At 39.4% G+C, this 24,529-nt stretch overlaps 1 protein-coding gene across 1 annotated transcript; it reads left to right on the top strand.

The window, feature by feature from the left end:
• The first annotated feature begins 9,764 nt into the window (after window positions 1-9,764).
• dyrk2 (dual-specificity tyrosine-(Y)-phosphorylation regulated kinase 2) lies at window positions 9,765-23,449 on the top strand. Its single transcript, XM_062995959.1, has 3 exons — window positions 9,765-9,989; window positions 10,624-10,727; window positions 21,524-23,449. The coding sequence occupies exons 1-3, from the start codon at window positions 9,950-9,952 to the stop codon at window positions 23,114-23,116; spliced, it is 1,737 nt and encodes a 578-aa protein (XP_062852029.1). The 5' UTR covers window positions 9,765-9,949; the 3' UTR covers window positions 23,117-23,449.
• Window positions 23,450-24,529: the final 1,080 nt, after the last annotated feature.

A 24,529-nucleotide genomic window follows, 5' to 3' on the forward strand; every position in this document is an offset into this window, starting at 1 on the left:
ATGTGCAAATTACCTGTCCTGTCATGAATGTAACCAAAGTGTGTAAAACATGACATTAAAATCTTAATAAATTCATAAATAAATAAGAGGTGAGGGGGGATAAAATACCCAAACGTAAACTAAATATAGATCAACGCCTGACCTGCTGGACCACGGCTCTTGAATTTTTTTCATTAAATACATATGTTATTTTTTATTTTAATTAATAAATTAGTGATGTGGTAAGTTCTTCGGTTTCATTTAACTTTGTGACATGGCTTAATTTCTAGTTAGTGACAATGATTGATTAAAGTTGCAAAATGTGGGAAAAATTAAGAGACCATTCCAATTTCTTTTTTTAAATTAGCATCTCTACATGTATGGTAGAGATTCAGGTTGCATGGTGGCTTGGTGCGTAGCAGTGTTGCCTGGGTTCGATCTCCAGGTGAAGCGGCCCGGGTCCTTTCGATGTGAAGTTTGCATGTTCTCCCCGTGTCTGCATAAGTTTCGTCCGGGAGCTCCGATTTCCTCCCACAGTCCAAAGACGTGCAAGTGAGGTGAATTGGAGATACAAAATTTTCCATTAACATGACATTTGACATTAAACTTGAACTGATGAATCTTGTGTAACAAGTAATTACTGGTCCTGTCGTCACCCTCCTGCAATCGGACCAGCCGAGCGACAAAAACTGTGCTAGTAGTACCTCAAAAGTAACTGGAATAAAAAAATAACTATTGATCATTCCAAAAGAGTGAAAAAAGTTTTGAGTAAGGAAAAGAAGGGTTTTATTTTGCCTTTACTGGCAGAGGGCATCAAGTTGCTTTCACTCTCATAATTTCATAGACGACCATTATTAAGAAGAAGATCAAACAGCACATGGGGACAACAAATGACTCTCTACTGACCAGGATGACTGCCAACTCATTTGAATGTCACTCAACAATCATAAGATGACATGAAGTGACCTGCAATAGGAATTACAAATGGCAGCTTCTGTAAAGTGCACAGGAAGGACGGTTCACAACAGCCACCTCGAGGCAGAGCAAATGTCATGCAAAGCTAGAAAAAGGCTCTTTCTTAATAAGGGTCAAGGAAGAGGTTTGACTCTGAGTCAAATTTTCTGCTTGGCCCAACACCTTGTCATCCAATGGTTAGATGGAGAGCCTGAGAGGCTTACAAGCCACAGTCTCTTGCACCCACTTTAAAATTTGGTGGTGGATCAATGAACAACCAGGGGTGCTTTAGCAAGGCTGAAATCTGGCAAAACTGACTTGGAGAAGGAATCCAGCCCCACACAAGCTTCCACTGACTGAACTTGACAATGTTTCTAACTCTAAGGATTTGATTTTTCCAATAGGGCAATGCTCCATCCCACATTACCAGGTCAATCAAGGTGTGGATGGAGGACCACCAGATGAAGACCTGTCATTGGCCGTGCCATTCTCCATACTTGAACCCCACTAAAAACCTCACAAAATGTGATCAGGAGGAAGATGGATGGTCACAAGCCTTTAAACAAAGTCGAGCTGTGTGAATATTTGTGCCTGGAGTGACATAAAGTCACCCAAGTTAAAGCATTAGTATTGCGGTTTTAATAATTAATATGAACTTTTGAGTAATATTGAAAAGTAATATAGAACTTTTCAAGGTCTGGAAACATTGTATAATTTTAACCAACTGTCCTAAAACTATAGAATAAAACTCAATTTTACCTTTATTTTACCTAAACACATACCAATAGAAAACCCAGAGGAACTAACAATTTTATATTGGTCCTAGATTTTTTATTTTATACAAAATGCCAACTCTCCAATCTTAATAAAAAAGATAAAAAGCGTTTTTAGAGACATTATACTGACATTTTGATTAACAAAGTGTGATGAAGGTTTTCGTTTGTTTGATTTATACTTTTTATAATTATTTTTAAGCAGTAAAGTGAAAACTGCTCCTTAAACTTACAATAATTTGGATTTATTTTTATCCTGAATTGGAAACTATCACTCTCAGAGCATAGATTGTTATGGTTAAATGTTTTACACATAGTCTCGACCTATTAATCAGTACAGTCTTTTTACATTTAACCAAAAACATGAAAGGCCAATTAATCACTGCTTGATTAACAAACATTGAATGCAAATGTCTTTATGTGTAGTGTAATGTTTATCACTACTTCATCACCATCAACGGTATTTCTGTGCATCAGTCATATATGTGGCGTATATGAAATTGTGTTACATGTTATGAGTTCTACAGTTTCATTTGTTCACAGACATGGGCGTTAGGATTTACAGTGTATCACAAAAGTGAGTACACCCCTCACATTTCTGCAAATATTTCATTATATCTTTTCATGGGACAACACTATAAACATGAAACTTGGATATAACTTAGAGTAGTCAGTGTACAGCTTGTATAGCAGTGTAGATTTACTGTCTTCTGAAAATAACTCAACACACAGCCATTAATGTCTAAATAGCTGGCAACATAAGTGAGTACACCCCACAGTGAACATGTCCAAATTGTGCCCAAATGTGTCGTTGTCCCTCCCTGGTGTCATGTGTCAAGGTCCCAGGTGTAAATGCGGAGCAGGGCTGTTAAATTTGGTGTTTTGGGTACAATTCTCTCATACTGGCCACTGGATATTCAACATGGCACCTCATGGCAAAGAACTCTCTGAGGATGTGAGAAATAAAATTGTTGCTCTCCACAAAGATGGCCTGGGCTATAAGAAGATTGCTAACACCCTGAAACTGAGCTACAGCATGGTGGCCAAGGTCATACAGCGGTTTTCCAGGACAGGTTCCACTCGGAACAGGCTTCGCCAGGGTCGACCAAAGAAGTTGAGTCCACGTGTTCGACGTCATATCCAGAGGTTGGCTTTAAAAAATAGACACATGAGTGCTGCCAGCATTGCTGCAGAGGTTGAAGACGTGGGAGGTCAGCCTGTCAGTGCTCAGACCATACGCCGCACACTGCATCAACTCGGTCTGCATGGTCGTCATCCCAGAAGGAAGCTGACGCACAAGAAAGCCTGCAAACAGTTTGCTGAAGACAAGCAGTCCAAGAACATGGATTACTGGAATGCCCTGTGGTCTGACGAGACCAAGATAAACTTGTTTGGCTCAGATGGTGTCCAGCATGTGTGGCGGCGCCCTGGTGAGAAGTACCAAGACAACTGTATCTTGCCTACAGTCAAGCATGGTGGTGGTAGCATCATGGTCTTGGGCTGCATGAGTGTTGCTGGCACTGGGGAGCTGCAGTTCATTGAGGGAAACATGAATTCCAACATGTACTGTGACATTCTGAAACAGAGCATGATCCCCTCCCTTCGAAAACTGGGCTGAAACTGAGTTTTCCAACAGGATAACGACCCCAAACACAACCTCCAAGATGACAACTGCCTTGCTGAGGAAGCTGAAGGTAAAGGTGATGGACTAAACCCAATTGAGCACCTGTGGCGCATCCTCAAGTGGAAGTTGGAGGAGTTCAAGGTGTCTAACATCCACCAGCTCCGTGATGTCATCATGGAGGAGTGGAAGAGGATTCCAGTAGCAACCTGTGCAGCTCTGGTGAATTCCATGCCCAGGAGGGTTAAGGCAGTGCTGGATAATAATGGTGGTCACACAAAATATTAACACTTTGGGCACAATTTGGACATGTTCACTGTGGGGTGTACTCACTTATGTTGCCAGCCATTTAGACATTAATGGCTGTGTGTTGAGTTATTTTCAGAAGACAGTAAATCTACACTGCTATACAAGTTGTACACTGACTACTCTAAGTTATATCCAAGTTTCATGTCTATAGTGTTGTCCCATGAAAAGATATAATAAAATATTTGCAGAAATGTGAGGGGTGTACTCACTTTTGTGATACACTGTAACTTTAGGATAAGTTCAGCTGACCAGTGTGAGCCTCTGTCTACCCAACACAGAAATCAGGGGAAAACAATGGCAAACTGTTCATTTAAATGCTGTCCACTAATATCTAGAGAGAATTAGGATTAAGATTTTATTGTGCTAAAGTCAAACGTCTACATACTGACACGCTATGTCTGTATGTCTGAAAGGCCCTGTGTTGGATTGGTGGCTTGTTCGGGGTGTGTTAATGCATTGAGTCCAGTAATTCTGGGGAGGCTAGAGCCACTGCAACCCAGACCAGGACTAGGTCTAAAACATTTACAAGGTTATCTGGTTGATTTTGCTATTAAACAAACAAAAAAATGACCAGCCTATATATTTTATATTTAATTTAATGTATAAGATAAAGAGGCTGCTTGTATAAATAAATATATGCATGGTTGGGCAGTAATGAAATTGAAGTTGGATCAGATGTTAATGCTTTGAGTAAATTAGATTATTATATACACAGATTGTTCATATCATCTTGTTCCCTTTATTAACTTTAGTTATAAAATGTTATGCATGTATTATGATACAAGACTATTTTAAGGGAAACATTCTCATATAAATAAAGAACTGTTTATAGTTAATTTAATTTCCTTCGGGATTAATAAAGTATCTATCTATCTATCTATCTATCTATCTATCTATCTATCTATCTATCTATCTATCTATCTATCTATCTATCTATCTATCTATCTATCTATCTATCTATCTAGTAACTGCATGATTTATTAATGTTTATTCATTGAGCTTGTTTATTTAATCACTAAACTGGCAGATTTACAGTGGGGCCAAAAAGTATTTAGTCAGCCACTGATTGTGCAGGTTCTCCTACTTAGAAAGATGAGAGAGGTCTGTAATTTTCATCATAGGTACACTTCAACTATGAGAGACAAAATGAGAAAAAAAAATCCAGGAAATCACATTGTAGGATTTTTAAAGAATTTATTTGTAAATTATGATGGAAAATAAGTATTTGGTCAATAACAAAAGTTCAACTCAATACTTTGTAACATAACCTTTGTTGGCAATGACAGAGGTCAAACGTTTCCTGTAAGTCTTCACCAGGTTTGCACACACTGTAGCTGGTATTTTGGCCCATTCCTCCATGCAGATCTCCTCTAGAGCAGTGATGTTTTGGGGCTGTCGCTGGGCAACACGGACTCCACAAATTTTCTATGGGGTTGAGGTCTGGAGACTGGCTAGGCCACTCCAGGACCTTGAAATGCTTTTTACGGAGCCACTCCTTCGTTGCCCGAGCGGTGTGTTTGGGATCATTGTCATGCTGGAAGACCCAGCCACGTTCCATCTTCAATGCTCTCACTGATGGAAGGAGGTTTTGGCTTAAAATCGCACGATACATGGCCCCGTTCATTCTTCCCTTAACACGGATCAGTTGTCCTGTCCCCTTTGCAGAAAAACAGCCCCAAAGCATGATGTTGCCACCCCCATGCTTCACAGTGGTGTTCTTGGGTTTTTCTTCTTCCTCCAAACACGACGAGTTGAGTTTTTACCAAAAAGTTCCATTTTGGTTTCATCTGACCACATGATATTCTCCCAATCCTCTTCTGGATCATCCATATGCTCTCTGGCAAACTTCAGACGGGCCTGGACATGTACTGGCTTAAGCAGGGGGACACGCCTGGCACTGCAGGATTTGAGTCCCTCTCGGTGTAGTGTGTTACTGATGGTAGCCTTTGTTACTTTGGTCCCAGCTCTCTGCAGGTCATTCATCAGGTCCCTCCGTGTAGTTCTGGGATTTTTGCTCACCGTTCTCATGATCATTTTGACCCCATGGGTAGATATTGACCCCAAGGGAGATTATCAATGGTCTTGTATGTCTTCCATTTTCTTACAATTGTTCCCACAGTTGATTTATTCACACCAACCTGCTTGCCTATTGTAGATTTACTCTTCCCAGCCTGGTGCAGGTCTACAATTTTCTTCCTGGTGTCCTTCGACAGCTCTTTGGTCTTGGCCATGGTTGAGTTTGGAGTCTGACTGTTTGAGGCTGTGGACAGGTGTCTTTTATACAGATAACGAGGTCAAACAGGTGCCAGAAGAGCCTCTTAAAGAATAAGTTACAGGTCTGTGAAAGCCAGAAATCTTGCTTGTTTGTTATTGACCAAATACTTATTTTCCACCATAATTTACGAATAAATTCTTTAAAAATCCTACAATGTGATTTCCTGGATTTTTTTTTCTCATTTTGTCTCTCATAGTTGAAGTGTACCTATGATGAAAATTACAGACCTCTCTCATCTTTCGAAGTAGGAGAACCTGCACAATCAGTGGCTGACTAAATACTTTTTGACCCCATTGTATATAGCTGTCGTGCAAAGCTTACATCAAATTGTGCAGCCATTACAGGTGATACATTATGCAAAAATTCTCTCATAATTCGCTCACTGGTATTTGATGGCTTTACATAATAATTGTGGAATTTTATGGGTAATAGGAATGCCCCAGAAAGTAATGCCCTTAAAAATGCTGGGCATATTATTATAGGCAAGTAGACAGCCCATTCACACAGACAAATCATATCACACTTTGAGAGAGCAGCTGCAGTCACTTGAAAGCATACGTGCCAGCTAACATGTGACAGCACATGGGTGAACTATATGCACTGTTCAGGCCCTTAATGGGCAGTCAATCCAAGCCTGTCAAAGGAAGCAGGCCTACTGTTTATTCCACCCTTGAGGACACAGTGATAGTACATAGAACTATAGTACATGCTATAAACATGGAGATGCACTGTTACAAACCTAAATACACATGTCTGTTAACAGGTGTGTCACAGTGGAGGGGACAGTCGAACCCTTAAAGTGCTTGGAATAAAAAGAGATGAGGTGGGGCCACAGAGACTGCATTTTTACAGGTTCCAGATACGTGTATGCCCCAGATAGCATGTATAATAAAATTAAAATATTAAAATAACAGAGATGTATATGGTGTTTGTGTGTGGTGTTTGACTATATAAACATATATGGTTCATTTTTTTGCCCTGAAGCCTTGATTGGCCTCGGGCAGGTCAGATGTTTTACTCCACCCTCTAGTGGATAGAGAGTACAACTTTAACTGCATGGGTGTGGATGTAAAACTGTTATCCTTGTTTAAACTCTATGGAAACAGAGAACATGACTGCAAATGCAAACATGCATTACTGTGGACTGTGATAGGAAAGCAGTGGAACCAACTAGCTAGGTGGAGAAGGCTCCCACACTGTTTACACATAGTTAGAATGTTTGTGTAAGATTACATTTGGTACAATGTGCATATTATTAAAGGATGACATAATGATCATAACATATGCTAAGATGCTGAGCAAGCTATTAAACTTAGTTAATTTATTGTAATACTGACCATAACCCCTATATGAGATAAAATATGAGAAGCTATTTCTTTTACTGGTATGTTTTGGGAAGTGTCAGTGAAATAAAAACCTACTTAAACATACACAGATTTAAGATTTATTACATGTTTTATTCAAATTTATTAAGATAACAGTTTAGATGTGTTTTAGTTGCTCATTGGGCATTAAAACATATTACACTGTATGTGATTTGAGAACCTCTCAGTTTAAAATGTCACTGTAGAACATATTTGTAGAAGAACATAGACTAAGACCAGATGCTTATTTTTTTTCTCACTATTTACTCTAAAATGAACTTTATGTATTTAGGGGGTCCAAAATACCATTAATTGGAGGTGTAAGAACAGAGTAATAAAAAGGCATACATGTGGCAGGTTGGAGTTTCCCCACATATTGGTGCTACTAGCAATGTGTTTTTGTTTGCTTCAGGACAAAGCAAAATGATTTTAATGCTATTTAAAATGATAGTTTTTCCCGTATTTACATTAAATAAACTTCATGTATTTTAGGGGGTCAAAAAATCATTTGGAAGGATGGAACGCCAAATTAATAAAAACATACATAAGGCAGGTTGAAGTTTTTCCATATGTGGGTGCTACTAGCAATATGTTTTTGTTTGCTTCATGACAAAGCAAAATGCTTTTAATGCTATTTCAATTGCTAGTTTTCCCCTATTTACATAAACACTAATACATAAACTTTATGTATTTTAGGGGGTCAAAAACATCATTTAGTGAGGCTGGAATGACAGATTAATAAAAACATACATAAGGCAGGTTGGAAATGGGTGCTACAAGCACTGTAGCATTTTGTTTGCTTCAGGACAAGTTAAAATGCTATAAATGCTATTTCAAATGCTAGTTGTTTTCCATATCTACACTAAAATAAACTTTACGCAATTTAGGGGGTCAAAAACATCATTTAGTGAGGCTGGAACGACAGATAAATCAAAACATACATAAGGCGGGTTGGAATGTCCCCACAAAAGGGCGCTACAAGCACTGTAGTGTTTTGTTTGCTACAGAACAAGTCAAAATGCTATTAATGCTATTTTTAAATGCTATTTTTTCCATATTCACACTAAAATGAACTGTAGCATTTAGTTTGCTTCAGGACAAGTTAAAAGGCTATTAATGCGATTTCATATGCTTGTCGTTTTCCATATCTACACTAAAATGAACTTTATGCAATTTAGGGGGTCAAAACATCATTTAGTGAGGATAGAATGACAGATTAATAAAACATACATAAGGCACTGTAGTGTTTTGTTTGCTTTAGGACAAGTCAAAATGCTAATAATGCTATTTCAATCGCTAACTTCTTTTCATATGTACACTAAAATGAACTTTACGCATTTTAGGGGGTCAAAAACATCATTTAGTGAGGCTGAAACGACAGATAAATCAAAACATACATAAGGCGGGTTGAACTTTCCCCACAAATGGGCACAACAAGCACTGTAGTGTTTTGTTTGCTTCAGGACAAGTTAAAAGGATATTAATGCTATTTCAGATGCTAGTCGTTTTCCATATCTACACTAAAATGAACTTTTTGCATTTTGGGGGTCAGAAACAACATTTAGTGAGGATAAAACGACAGATTAATAAAAACCATAAAAGGCAGGTTAGAGTTTCCCCACAAAAGGGCGCTATAAGCACTGTAGTGTTTTGTTTTGTCTAAATGCTTTTAATGCTATTTGCGATTCTAATTACCTAAAATAAACTTCATGCTTTTAGGGGTCAAAACATCATTTAGTAAGGATGGAGTGACAAAAATATAAAAAAAAAAAACATACAAGGGAGGTTTGAGTATTTCCACAAATGGGGGAAATTTAGTGTTTTGTTTGCTTCAGGACAAGTCAAAATGCTAATAATGCTATTTCAAACGCTAGTTTTTTCCCCATGTCTACACTAAAATGAACCTTATGCATTTTAGAGGGTCAAAAACATCATTGAATGAGGCTGGAACGACAGATTAATAAAAAACATACATAAGGCGGGTTGGAGAATTCCCACAAAATGCTAATAATGCTATGTCTTCATGTAAATAGTTTTGATTTGATTTGAGTTTGATTTGATGGGTAAGAATAGGTTTAGATTAATGCGATACATCATTTTGGTGCAGTGGGTGCATTCAGTGCATGATCACTTTGTTCTCTAGAGAAGAATTAAGCATTGGGATACATGATACACTGGGCTAATTAAGCTGGCTAAAGTTATTTCCCAGCAGAGCCAACCAGGTATGTTGAGCACTGAGGGGGGGGGGGGTGAGAGTGGTGGAGTCAGACGGAGGACGCTAGATAAACCTGGCAACACCCATAGCGACTCATCCCGTCAGTGTAGGCTTTTCTGAGCGAGTGGGGGAGCAGCGTGTATTACCATGCAAACACCGGAACTCTCGAAACGCGACATTCAGCGTGGAAGCGTGTGGATCGGGCTCGCGTCTGTTTTGTTTGCTGGTCGGGTTTCTAGGCGATGCTGCTAGCTTCCTCGGTGCGGGCTGAGACACGGGTAGCTGCTGTAGAGCTAGCAGTAGTGTGTGCGGCAGTAACGTGGAGCATGCTGGATGTAGCTGTTTGATTGGAGTCGCTGGTGGTGATCGCGCAGCCGACAGGGGGAGGAGGGGAGATTCTGGACTGGAGTGGGGGTGTTTTTTTCTCTCTCCGTGCGTGTGTGTGATTCTCCAGCGGCCATGTTAACCAAGAAACCCTGCGCTGCTGTCTACCCGACTGGTAAGAAAGCCTAAAGTCTGATTTCAAAACCTGGGGACGGGCGCTACTTTGCTAAATGCTTTCACTTGTACGCCGCGTTGGACGCTGGAATATCGATGTGTTTATCCGATTTATTTGAAAAATGCAGTGTGGTTAGACAAAGCTTTAAAGCTCTTTTGGTTTTCTGCTGGGAATGAAGGTACCTAAAATCGACCTGCTTTCCATTAAGCTAAAGATTATTTTTGCTTTATTTCTGGATGATTTTAATGATCGTGTTTATTTCTGCCTGAGTGTTTTGATCTAAAGTCACAGATAGCCTGTTACATGGTTTACTTGTACGCTTAGCTTCGCCTCGACGTCCTAACGTGTAGTTTTTGTGTATTTAGATGAATTTGTATCCTCCGTAAATGTTGCACTTCTCGTTTTTTAGATAAATTGCTGATTTGACTCCGTGTCGGTGTATCTAAAACTTGTGTTTTAGGGTAAAACCGGTGCAGAGGTTAGTAACACAGTAGTACAGTAAGCGACTAGCTCATGAACACCATGTACGCTAGCAGCAGTATTTTCTGTCAGACGTGCTGTAGTGTAATTAGCCTTCTAGCCTGATTCTATTAACATTTGTAATAGTGAATATATGTTTTTTAATGGTACTCAGGTAAAGGGGGTGAGCTTTGCACCGGGGCTCTCCGGTCTGGAGCAGGAAGCGAGCCGCCATCGCCTGTCACACTGCCGCCTCTCAGGAACGGAAACTCACTCACGGTAAGCGTATTACCACACGGCCTGATTCTAACACTACATACTACATTACTGCATAGTACCTACAGCTAGACCTCGTTCTTTACTACTTTAACCTTCTACTGAGTAATGTAGCACACAAGGGTTCATCAGGAGTTCTTTGGATGTAGTTGGTTTTTGTTTTTTAAATAATGCAAAGTAAGGGCATTCGAATTTTTTGGGGCGACAGGCCCAAAACATCATAGTATATGTAATTGTTTCTACCTAGTCTTAGTTTTATGTCATGGTTACACTGTAGACTAGTTTGGTGTATGTTGTGATTATACTGTAGACTAGTCTTAGGTGTATGTTGCGATTATGCTCTAGACTAGTCCTAGTTGTATATCATGGTTATACTGTAGACTAGTCTTGGTGTATGTTGTGATTATGCTCTAGACTAGTCCTAGTTGTATATCATGGTTATACTGTAGACTAGTCTTAGGTGTATGTTGTGATTGTACTGTAGACTACTCTTAGGTGTATGTTGCGATTATGCTCTAGACTAGTCCTAGTTGTGTATCATGGTTATACTGTAGACTAGTCTTAGGTGTATGTTGCGATTATGCTCTAGACTAGTCCTAGTTGTATATCATGGTTATACTGTAGACTAGTCTTAGGTGTATGTTGTGATTATGCTCTAGACTAGTCCTAGTTGTATATCATGGTTATACTGTAGACTAGTCTTAGGTGTATGTTGCGATTATGCTCTAGACTAGTCCTAGTTGTATATCATGGTTATACTGTAGACTAGTCTTAGGTGTATGTTGCGATTATGCTCTAGACTAGTCCTAGTTGTATATCATGGTTATACTGTAGACTAGTCTTAGGTGTATGTTGCGATTATGCTCTAGACTAGTCCTAGTGGTATATCATGGTTATACTGTAGACTAGTCTTGGTGTATGTTGTGATTATAATGTAGACTAGTCTTAGGTATATGTTGCGATTATGCTCTAGACTAGTCCTAGTTGTATATCATGGTTATACTGTAGACTAGTCTTAGGTGTATGTTGTGATTATGCTCTAGACTAGTCCTAGTTGTATATCATGGTTATACTGTAGACTAGTCTTGGTGTATGTTGTGATTATGCTCTAGACTAGTCCTAGTTGTATATCATGGTTATACTGTAGACTAGTCTTAGGTGTATGTTGTGATTGTACTGTAGACTACTCTTAGGTGTATGTTGCGATTATGCTCTAGACTAGTCCTAGTTGTATATCATGGTTACACTGGAGACTAGTCTTGGTGTATGTTGTGATTATAATGTAGACTAGCCATAGGTGTATGTTGCGATTATGCTCTAGACTAGTCCTAGTTGTATATCATGGTTATACTGTAGACTAGTCTTGGTGTATGTTGTGATTGTACTGTAGACTAGTCTTAGGTGTATGTTGCGATTATGCTCTAGACTAGTCCTAGTTGTATATCATGGTTATACTGTGGACTAGTCTTGGTGTATGTTGTGATTGTACTGTAGACTAGTCTTAGGTGTATGTTGCGATTATGCTCTAGACTAGTCCTAGTTGTATATCATGGTTATACTGTGGACTAGTCTTGGTGTATGTTGTGATTATGCTCTAGACTAGTCCTAGTTGTATATCATGGTTATACTGTAGACTAGTCTTGGTGTATGTTGTGATTATAATGTAGACTAGTCTTAGGTGTATGTTGCGATTATGCTCTAGACTAGTCCTAGTTGTATATCATGGTTATACTGTGGACTAGTCTTGGTGTATGTTGTGATTATAATGTAGACTAGTCTTAGGTGTATGTTGCGATTATGCTCTAGACTAGTCCTAGTTGTATATCATGGTTATACTGAAGACTAGTCTTGGTGTATGTTGTGATTGTACTGTAGACTAGTCTTAGGTGTATGTTGCGATTATGCTCTAGACTAGTCCTAGTTGTATATCATGGTTATACTGTAGACTAGTTTTGGTGTATGTTGTGATTATAATGTAGACTAGTCATAGGTGTATGTTGCGATTATGGTCTAGACTAGTCCTAGTTGTATAACATGGTTATACTTAATGTATGTCAAGATTATGCTCTAGACTTGTCCTAGGTGTATGTCATGGTTATGCTTTATACAAGTCCCAATATATGTCAAGATTATGCTCTAGACTTGTCCTAGGTGTATGTCATGGTTATGCTTTATACAAGTCCCAATATATGTCAAGATTATGCTCTAGACTTGTCCTAGGTGTATGTCATGGTTATGCTTTATACAAGTCCCAATATATGTCATGATTATGCTCTAGACTAGTCCTAGGTGTATGTCATGAATATACTGTTGACTGGTCTTAGGTGTATTTTTGCGATTATGCTCTAGACTAGTTTAAATGGATGTCAAGATTATGCTCTAGACTAATCTTAGGTGTATGTCACGATTGTGCTTTAGACTAGTCTTAGGTGTATGTCATGATTATGCTCTAGACAAGTCCTAATGAATGTCACGATTATGCTTTGGAGTAGTCTTAATGAATGTCGTGTTTATACTGTAGACTAGTCTTAGGTGTACGTTGTGATTGCTGCAGATTAGTCTTAGGTGTATCGCGATTATCCTCTAGACTAGTCTTAGTTGTATGTCGTGATTATACTGTAGATTAGTTTTGGTGTATGTCACAATTATGCTATAGACTAGTCTTAATGGATGTCAAGACTTTGCTGTAGACTAATCTTAAGTGTATGTCGCGATTATGCACTAGACTAGTCTTAATGATTTACGATTATGCTCTGGAATAGTCTTATGTGTATGTTGCGATTATGCTCTAGACTAGTCCTAATGTATGTCATGATTATGCTCTAGACTTGTCTTAGGTGTATGTCACGGTTATGCTCTGGAGTAGTCTTAATGTGTGTCATTGTTATGCTCTAGACTAGTCTTAGGTGTATGTCACGATTATGCTCTAGATTAGTCTTAGGTGTTTGTCAGGATTTTACTGCAGACTAGTCTTAAGTTTATGTTTTGATTATGGTTATTAAAGCAAACTTTTGAAGAGCAATACGTGTATGTTAGTTATGGTGTAGACTACTTTTAGGCGTAGATTTTGACTATGCTGTAGACTAGTTTTAGGTGTATATCGTGGTTATGCTGTAGACTAGTCTTAGGTGTAGGATGTGGTTCATATTTTAATACAAAGTGCTTTACTTTAGTCAGTTTCAATCAGTTTACATTCGTGTATTTGTGCTTCTCCGTCTTACATGTGTTTTATATAATCTTAAATGATTCTTGTTGAATATTTGAATATAACAAAATTTTACACTAAAATCCATGTACATGGATTCAGTCCTTTTTTTACACACAGAAAACTGTCTCAGTTCTTTAACTAGATTTTGAAACCTGTTGGCTGATCAACCATTTACAGGCTTGTCAGGAGTGACCTTAAAGGGCCAGTTGGACTGAAATAGGATTCCACTTAATTCCATGTGTATTTTAACACATGGTTTAAACAGTACTCCACATGCCACCTAGTTGTTGGAACACACAGTCTGTTTACTTGTCAAATGCAGAACAACCAGTTTGGGATAGAAGGTCTTTGTTTGCACTGCACTGCACAGCAAATTTAATTTACATTTCAAATGAGCTTTTTGTTTGGATTGTAATCACATTTAATCACAGCTTGCAGTGGTAAAGATGAGCTAAGTAATCTGCTTCAAAACTAAATATGGTATGGAAAGCTAGATTTTAATGATCCATCCCACTATAAAACAGACCCTATTTAAAACAGACCCTCAATACCCTAAAAAACGATTGGAACAATCGTATGTCGCATAAGACATACCAGACTTACTCATACCAGGCTCGCACTTGCCCCCTGTATTAAACACATCCTGTATGATTGTCACAAGATGGACAACACTTAAATATTTAAAATACAAACATCTACAAGAAAATGTTCACATCAGTTCTGCCAAAAAGTGCTTAATTTTTTAGAAGCAGTAGGACTTAAAATGCCACGACTCTTTTTCTATCGATTAATTTATAGACTATTTTTTATCAATTAGTTGATTAATCTAACGATTCATTTTCCTTCAAAACATGTAATCCAGAATCTCATTTACGCTTCTTTTATTTCAACAACAAACTGTATGGCACAAAATATGGCACAAAACTAAATGTAAACAGGGTTTATGTCCGTATTATCAAATTCTCAAGTGCTCCATATTAAACAAAGTGCAGCATGTGTTTATGGCATTCTGTACACAAAGCAAAGTGCTTAAACTTAGAGCAGAAATTAAATAGTTAGAGGTAGCCTCGTCTAATTAAGTCCAACGTACAGTAACGACAGAATGAGCCCAGATTCTAACCTACACATTCACTCAAAACTTACTTCAAATTCAAAGCCATGTAAACAAAGTGGTAAGTGTTTCACATGAGAAGCTTTTTGCGCTTTGATTGCTGCGGCAATCGCAAAAATCGTGAGCCCAACACAGCAAAGTGCACGGCGGTCTAGCTGAACTCGGCTAAGAAATACGGTATTCCAAAATCTTCGCGATTAAAAAGCTTAATGCGCCCTAACTGAACTTGCTAAGGAATACAGTATTCTAGGATCTCCATGATTAAGAAGTTGAAACAATATAGACGTGCAACACGGCGCTGGTGCTACTGTGGTACCATCAAAGCTTTGCACAGTGTACAAACCACATTTTTGTTTTGTGCCAGTTTTAAGTATTCCCAAACTTTTGATGATTTGAGTCTTGGAAAACTTTTAGCCTTTCTTTGAAAGCTCTTTACTATCGGCTTCTGACCAGTGACTGCATCAAATTCGACTCGGGTCATGCACGCATCAAGTAGTGCTGAGGGAAATCATATAAATGCTTATATGAATGGAAACATTGTAGAAATTAAAAAGGATAATTTATAAACATAGTTTTAAAAACGATGCATCGACTTAAAATATTGATCAGCATTTTTAGCATCGACGTCATCGACTAGGTCGACCAATTGCGGCAGCCTTATATAACATCTGTGAATTAACCCCCATTTTGACCTATTATTTAGCCATGATAATAACCATAGCGGCTAACATGGCATAAAGAATCAAACAAATAAACAGATAGTACATGTCTTTAAAGCAGACATTAAAAACAACAGTTATAATAGTATTTGACAAGTCAACAAGAACAAAGAACGGCTTTTCATGTTTTACTCCAGCCTCAGTTACTCTTCCTTCCCCAACATCCTGGTTTTTGTCTTTGTTTTTTCTTGTCGCAAATCTCTGATGCCAAGACACTCCACACCAGAATGACTGAAGAAAAACGAAGTCGCCTGACCAGAAATCAAACTCGTCATGATCCCGGTCAGGATGAAGTGGTGCTTGAGACTGATTTAGAAATTAAATATTTTATCTGTATGTAGTTTATTTATTCATTGTCAGTTTTAACATTGTTCAGCTGAAGGCAGGCTATTATCATCAATAAGACAAACTGATGAAATAGTCACCAGGAGTCAGAATCAACTAATGACATAATAATAATTACAATCTAATAAATTAAAATCAACAGGTATAGCTTGAACAATATTTCTCTGGCTTAAAATAATTGGTTCAGTATAGTCTTTAAGAATTAAAAATAAAAATTTTAGAGTCAAAAGTTCTACCAAAAAAATAAAATGACTCTATTCCCCAAAACAGATGTGAGTGTTGGTCTTGTTTGCTGTCGTAAATGAAGGTGAGGGACATAATTAGGTCTGGCTTAGTGTATTGTGTGCAAAGCTGTGGAGCTGGATGTTAATGGGGGATGGGGAGAGAACCGCCTGAACCATTACAGGCTTGGGTGTGGGTTACTGGTCTGTTTGTTTATAGGAAACAACATGCACAGAAATCTCTAATAAGTCAATGCTTTTAAATGCATTGTATATTGTATCAGTACTGTATTGTTTCTGAAAGAACTGATGTATTTAAGCAAGAAGTGTTGGATTTTGTTTTAATTCAGCGGTCATACCATAACAGAAACATCAGCCAGATTAACAACTCAACTCTTTAACTGACCTGATGACTTTCATCTAGGGTGAACTCGTACTAAAACACACAAAAAAAGATTTTCTATGTTTATTATGTGCCTCTGAAATTGTTACTAAAGGTGCTTGTTCATTTTTTAAAAGAGTAGTTAACTTAGTTAATCTAGGATTGGATTAACGTTTGGGATTTAAATACAGTTTATTTGGAATAAATTCTCCTCACAACATGGAAGTAGGTGAAGTTATTTCTTAGCATAACAGACATGATTGTTCAAAACTTTAATCATTTTCTGGTTCAAAATTTACATTTGGCGCACGGTGGCTCTGTGGGTAGCACTGTCGCCTCACAGCAAGGAGGTCCTGGGTTCGATTCCTAGGCGGAGAAGTCCGGGTCCTTACTGTGTGGAGTTTGCACGTTCCCTCCGTGTCTGTGTGGGTTTCCTCTGGGAGCTCCGGTTTTCTCCCACAGTCCGAATACATGCAGTCAGGTTAATTGGAGTTACAAAATTGTCCATGACTGTGTTTGACATTAAACTTGAACTGATGAATTTGTGTAACTAACTACCTGTCCTGTCATGAATGTAACCAAAGTGTGTAAAACAAAGTTAAAATCCTAATAATAAAAAAAATAAAAATAAAAATTCACATTCTGTTTAAATAAAAGCATTATAAGTGAGATTAATAACAATTTAATATCATGATAATTTAATATCAGTGGTGTCCTGGTCATTTTCTACCAGCATGAAAGGCCTGAGTTTAATCTCTTACAGATCAGATACTGACATCCTAACAGTGGATGAGCAGACTCTCAGCAAACAGATTCTATCTCAAATTTGACAAGATCTGATACCAGTTCAGCATTTAATGCCACTTATCAGCCCTAATATGGATATCCTATTAAATCAAGACATCAAAATGAGTGTAAACCAAATAAATAAGTACAAGTTTTATTTACTATTAGTTATAAACTATTATGGATGGATTTGTATGACGCATTAAAATGATTGAAGAACCTCAGGTACTGTGTTTTTGTTTGGCTCCAGTTGTGTGTCCTCTGCAGCTGTCTGTACACAGCCCTTCCCATGACCCCCCCCCCCCCCCCCCTTTTTTTTTTCTCCACCTGTCCAGATTTTGAATAAACTACAGAGGGGCCCAAAACAAAAGGGGAAATGAAATGGTGCAAGGTTCCTTTCAAATTCATTATGAGCTTGGATCAAGGCCTGTTTGATCCAAGCTTATAATGATGAAGATCGCAATATCAAACACGTAAATGCTTCATATTACCAAAAAACTAGGGGCGGCACGGTGGCTAAGTGTGTAGCACTGTCGCCTCACAGCAAGAAGGTCTGGGTTCGATCCCCAGGTTGGGCGGTCCGGGTCCTTTCTGTGTGGAGTTTGCATGTTCTCCACATGTCCGTGTGGGTTTCCGTCGGATACTTCGGTTTCCTCCTACAGTCCAAAGACATGCAAGTGAGGTGAATTAGAGACACAAAATTGTCCAAGACTGGGTTTGATATAACTTCGTGAACTGGTGAATCTTGTGTAATGAGTATCTACCGTTCATGTCATGAATGTAACCAAAGTGTAAAACATGACGTTAAAATCCTAATAAACAAACAAACCAAAAAAATGAAGTTTCAAATGTAACTTTAAAAGGAAACATCAACAGGGTTAAGCCTTCCTAAATGTGTGCAAACATTACAATTATAAAATTAAATTATATTGCATCTAGAACCACCACAACCCGGTCAAGGATAAAGAACTTTTGAAGTGAAAATAAATTGTCTACATTTTTAATAAGTAACATAACCAACATTGCCTGTCTTATTTTAACAAAACACATATCAGTTGTTTAGACATAAGACATTAACCTGTTTTGGCTGGATTGGACTCTAGAATGGATGGGACCCTTTTTGTATGTAGACAGAGGAATTCTTCTAACTTCAGAAACAGGATATCATTGTGAAAACAAGTTGCAGACAGTCAGATCTTCAAGCATAATTTGCAGATAGATCTTTATGAAAGCAGGAAATACATGCCTCATGTTTTGAGAAACAAAGTTGTGCTTTTAAGAGGATATCTCAATGTTAAGCGCACTAAGAAAAACTTTATACACGTACATTGTCTGTTTGCATAGCCAGTTTAAGATGATTGTTCCGCGATCTGCTGATCTGCTGATATTTTCCTTTCCAGGCAGTGTCTTTGTGCTTCTTCAGAGAATGTGGATCAGACATCTTTGTTTGTGCTAAAACAGACAAGGACGATTAAGTTCCTGAGTGTGGCCAGCTTGAGAATGGATTAAAGTGTAAATGAATTCCTTCTCCAAATTAAGCAGACTTCAAGAAGATCCTCTTTAATAGTCACTATAGTGCTGTACCTGTAAAGACTAAAAAGCTACAAGGGGCACAGCATAAACAAAAGGATCTAACTGATCCAGAAAGGAAACACTGTAGAATATAGTCTGGATCTGAAACAGGACATATTTGGGGGTTGGCCAAATGTGGTCCATGTTGGGGCTCAGAGTATTTTATAATGTGAATGTGTGTTATTTTGACTAAAGCTTTAGTTTTACTATTGATTTCAATTTTTTGATCCCTTTTTCTCCCACTTTAACTTCTACCCGTCAATCATCCTCTCACTAATGCTGGTCCCTGCTCCTGATTGAGGAGGACGAGGCTGCTCCAGGCCCCCTCTGACATGTGCACAGCAATCGAACATCTTATCACCTACACTTGATGAGCGCAGTGTGGTACAGCACTGTGCACGGAGGGCCACACCCCCTACCGCACTCCTTCCCCATCTCCGTTCAGGCGCCACCAACCAGCCAGCAAAGGTCTTAATCGCACTAGTCTGAGAGAGAGTCCCCATCCGACTTTAGTCCCGCCCCTTACCTGAACAACAGGCCAATCGTTGTTCATGTAGCTACTCGGCCCTGGCCGGCAAGGCAGAGCCGAGATTCGATACGATGTATTTGAGATCTCAGCTCTGGTGAACAGCGTGTGTTTTACCGCTGCACCACCTGAGCGGCTTGATTTCAATTTTTATGCAGTTGTTTGTAATATGTTAAACTGTCAATCATGTGCTAGAAGTACAAATTCCGCTTTGCTTAATCTTTGCAAGCAAGGATGGGCTGTGGAATACCACTTTGTGCCAGTTGTCCTTAGAGAATTGTTAATCAGCTCAAAAGCATTTCTTAAATTAAGACAGGATTGCTAATAATTTAGGTCTTTCACCATCAACCGTACATTATGGGTGTGTTCTAAAACCTAGTGAGCTCTCTACATAGGCAGCATTTTACATCATCGTACGCGTGCTCCCGAGAAGGAGGCTGTTCGAAATCCTAGATGCCTTAATATCCTCACTAGTAAGATATCTCAAAATTTCAATGCCATTTTGACTCAAGAACGAGTGAGCATCCGATCCAATCCCAGCATTCTGTGTGGCTTTTCTCATAGAAAAATAAAAAACATGGCGGACGGTTATTTTCAAACATAAAATGTTTAATTTGTATAAACGTGTACAAGTGTTTTTATTTGCAAATTCGGGTTTGTCAGCGAATTTAACCATTTTCGGTACACGAAGGGAGATGTTAGTTGACATGCTAGCGTGTTGTGCCACCCCATCCCATTGGTTTAAATGGCATGATGCTAACTGTGTAAGCTTAGTAAGCGAAAACCGATGGAATCTCTGTGTAAGTAGTGCGTTTAAATAAACCTTCCTTATAAGTCAATCACTTTTTAGAATCCTCTCTACTTAGGCAGCTGCCTATGTAGGCAGTAGACTTGCTTATAAACCAAATAAGTCACTGAATTAATACAAAGTTTTCATATGAAAAACCGGTCCTGCCTTGAAAATAACTCACCAGAGTAAACAAGGTAGGCAGTAAGACAGCAAGGTAGCTTACTAGGTTTTCGAACACACCCAATATTGTGAAAAGATTTGGGGATCTGAAAACACCAAAGGTTATGTACTGCCAGGTTGGAAACTAAATGTGCCTGACCATTAACCTTTTAGATGCTATTGCATGAGAAATCATCATACTACTGTGATAAATATAGCCACATAGGTTTGGGAGATTTTTCTTGATTGCCACTGCATTAGAAAATGCAACTTGAAACCCTATGACATAAGAGAAAGCCATAGCTCAAGTCTATGCAGAAACACAAGCAGAGTTCCCTGGGCTCGAGCTCACTTCAGATGGACCAAAGACAGTGAAAATGTGTCCACAGAGAACATTAAGTTCTCTAAAGCAAAAAGACCATTTTGGGCTTGTTCATTTGCCACATATCAGAGACTTGTTTATTGTATTCTACACCGCCCAGGCATATCATTATGACCACTGACAGGTGAAGTCAATAACACTGATTACCTCTTCATCACAGCACCTGTTAGTGGGTGGGATATATTAGATTTGAGCGAGTTTGACAAGGGCCAAATTGTGATGGCTAGACGACTGGGTCAGAGCATCTCCAAAGCAGCTCTTGTGGGGTGTTCCCAGTCTGCAGTGGTCAGTATATGATAAAAGTGGTCCAAGGAAGGAACAGTGGTAAACCGGCGACAGGGTCATGGCTCATTGAAGCGCACATGGGAAGGGAAGGCTGGCCCGTGTGGTCCGATCTAGCTTAAATTGCTGAAGAAGTTAATGCTGGTTCTGATAGAAAGGTGTCAGAATACACAGTGCATCACAGTTTGTTGCGTATAGAGCAGCAAAAGGGGGACCAAGACAATATTTGGAAGGTGGTCATAATGTTATGCCTGATCAGTGTATGTTTTGTACTCTAACAACGTTCTAATATATTTTGTGTTTATTCTTTTGGTAGCTTGGTGGCAATAAGAACACCATGAACGACCATCTGCACGTCGGGAACCACCAGCAGATCCACGTTCAGCAGCTGTTTGAGGAAAACAGCAATAAGCGGACAGTGCTGACGACACAGCCAAATGGGTTGTCGCCAGTAAGCAGAACAGGCTTGCCCTTGCCAGAGCATCAACAAGAAAGCTCCCCGGGTCGAGATGGAAGTTCCATCTCCAACAAATCAACCGACAGCAAGCCCAAGCTAGTCCCTCTGACTCCCGAGCAGGCCATGAAGCAGTATGTGTCCAAACTGACAGCATTTGAGCACCAAGAGATCTACAGCTACTCTGAAATCTACTTCGTGGGACCAAATGCGAAGAAACGGCAAGGTGTGGTCGGGGGCTCCAACAACGCAGGTTACGATGACGATCAGGGCTCATATATCCATGTACCTCATGACCACATAGCCTACAGGTACGAAGTCCTAAAGGTCATTGGCAAGGGCAGTTTCGGACAAGTAGTAAAGGCCTACGACCACAAAGCCCACCAGCACGTGGCCTTGAAAATGGTACGCAATGAGAAGCGCTTTCACCGCCAAGCAGCTGAGGAGATTCGGATCTTAGAGCACTTGCGGAAGCAGGACAAAGACTCTACAATGAATGTCATCCACATGCTGGAGCACTTCACATTCCGCAACCACATCTGCATGACATTCGAGCTACTTAGCATGAACCTTTACGAGCTCATAAAGAAAAACAAGTTTCAGGGCTTCAGTTTGCCATTGGTGCGCAAGTTCGCGCACTCCATTCTGCAGTGCCTGGACTCTCTGCACAAAAACAGGATCATTCATTGCGACCTCAAACCCGAGAACATCCTACTGAAGCAGCAGGGGCGCAGCGGAATAAAAGTCATCGACTTCGGCTCCAGCTGCTTTGAACACCAGCGGGTCTACACTTACATCCAGTCGCGCTTCTACAGGGCACCAGAGGTCATTCTGGGCTCTCGCTATGGAATGCCAATTGACATGTGGAGCTTGGGTTGTATCTTGGCGGAATTACTAACAGGGTACCCTCTTTTGCCCGGGGAAGATGAAGGAGACCAACTAGCATGTGTCATAGAACTACTGGGAATGCCCTCTCAGAAGCTGTTGGATTCATCTAAGAGAGCCAAAAATTTTATCAGCTCAAAAGGTTACCCACGTTACTGCACAGTCACCACCTTGCCAGATGGAACGGTGGCACTCAATGGTGGACGGTCACGCAGGGGCAAGCTTCGGGGTCCGCCGGGAAGCAAGGACTGGGTAACGGCACTGAAAGGCTGTGACGATCTGCTCTTTCTGGACTTCCTCAAGCAGTGCCTGGAGTGGGACCCGGCCTTGCGTATGACCCCTAGTCAGGCTCTTCGCCACCCGTGGCTAAGAAGGCGCTTGCCAAAACCTCCCACTGGAGACAAAACGACCGTAAAGCGAATCACTGAGGGCACAGGTGCTATAACCTCTATCTCCAAATTACCTCCCACATCAAGCTCAGCCTCAAAACTAAGGACTAACCTGGCACAGTTGACTGATGCCAATGGGAATATACAGCAAAGGACAGTGTTGCCAAAACTAGTCAGTTAAATTCTAATCCTTTCTTCGGACCTCTTTTTTTCTTCAAATGGTGATATTTAAGATTGTGGAGAGGCGAGAATCCACAAGTGAGATGTTTTAGAAATCTAGTTTTGAATGCCGTTCACCTATTTAAAGCTGTGTAGCACCTTTTTGTTGGAAACACTTTTTAAAGAAATACTAAATTAGCCAAGAAAGAGGGAACAGTACTTTTAAGTTTTTATCTCAGGACTGTGTGGGATGCTGCAGCCAGCGTTCAAGCAATCTGGCCTAGTACTAATGAGATCCTCATTTATTTTAACGCACATTTAGTAGTGAGGGAATAAACCAGCTTGCAACATTCAAGTCATTTTGTGTCCTCACTGATGTTCAGATCCCTACCTCTGTTAGGTCAGCAGTGCTTGATGAAGGAGAATTTTATATGCATTTTAAAGCTAAAAGCTATGCTAAGTGCAGTTCTGTAGCGAATCTGTAGATGGCTGTTTGAAGCAGTCATGCGTTTCATGGATGAAAGATTAGGAGAAGACGACTTTGGTAAGAGAATTCATGGAGGAACGAGTATGTTATGAAGTAGAAGGTAGAAAAACAATGTTTACATGACCGACTTGGTATGTGCCTAAAAGCTCTGACATTCCTTATAACATAAACTCAAGGAAAAGAGAGACTTCAGGGTAGTCTGTGTTTAGAAACAGACTGCGGGCAAGCAAAGGAATTTACTCAGTTTGAGACGAAGCTGTTCTCGACAGTTTCGCACAGGATCATGTGTATTTAACTATAAGCTATTCTTTAGGAGAGCTTCTGGGAACACAGTGTTGTACCCTTTAGGGGAAACCTTTGGTGCTTTACCTTTTTTATTTAAATGAAAGAGGTATTTTTTACTACTTAATGCCTGTGCTAATGGATTAAAATGATTGTGGAACTACTTTGTTAACATAAGCAGTTACAGCAATAGCTCTGAAGGTCAAGACTCTGTAATCCTCCATTCTGTAGACTGCTGCTTTTACAGGGAATTAGAAAGCTATGTGCTAATCATTTATTGGCAGATTTGTGTGAAACTGAGCCAGTATTAACACTATCATATCAACACCGTCATATCAACACTATCATGGAAAAACTACAGCAGTTAGGGACACTATGAACGAGAGCAGAGGTCTCATCCGGCTGTCATCTGTAATCAAATTTCACCCTCCGGAATCCATATCACTTTCTATATTTAGCTTTCTAGTGTGGACTCACTAGTATGTGGCCAGAGTTTAAATTCTTAAAAGCTTGTTCCCTTCTTTGCAATGAATTTGCATGTGTACCCCAAACAGGAAAAATATTTTATGAATGTTTCACGTCTGGTCATTTTTGTAGCATTTTAAAAAAAGAATAGTAAGATGAAATTACCTTAACTTTGGTCTGAAAGCTTTGTAAACATTTAAT

The sequence above is a fragment of the Trichomycterus rosablanca genome, chromosome 1 (genome assembly GCF_030014385.1).
Source record: "Trichomycterus rosablanca isolate fTriRos1 chromosome 1, fTriRos1.hap1, whole genome shotgun sequence".
Classification (NCBI taxonomy): Eukaryota; Metazoa; Chordata; class Actinopteri; order Siluriformes; family Trichomycteridae; genus Trichomycterus; species Trichomycterus rosablanca.

What these genes read in the sequence shown, in the direction of transcription:
- dyrk2 (XM_062995959.1), top strand. Translation starts at nt 9,950, where the DNA reads ATGTTAACCAAGAAACCCTGCGCTGCTGTCTACCCGACTG. An exon ending in CGCTGCTGTCTACCCGACTG is followed by an intron (nt 9,990 to 10,623) that starts GTAAGAAAGCCT and finishes AATGGTACTCAG; the next exon opens with GTAAAGGGGGTGAGCTTTGC. An exon ending in GGAACGGAAACTCACTCACG is followed by an intron (nt 10,728 to 21,523) that starts GTAAGCGTATTA and finishes TTCTTTTGGTAG; the next exon opens with CTTGGTGGCAATAAGAACAC.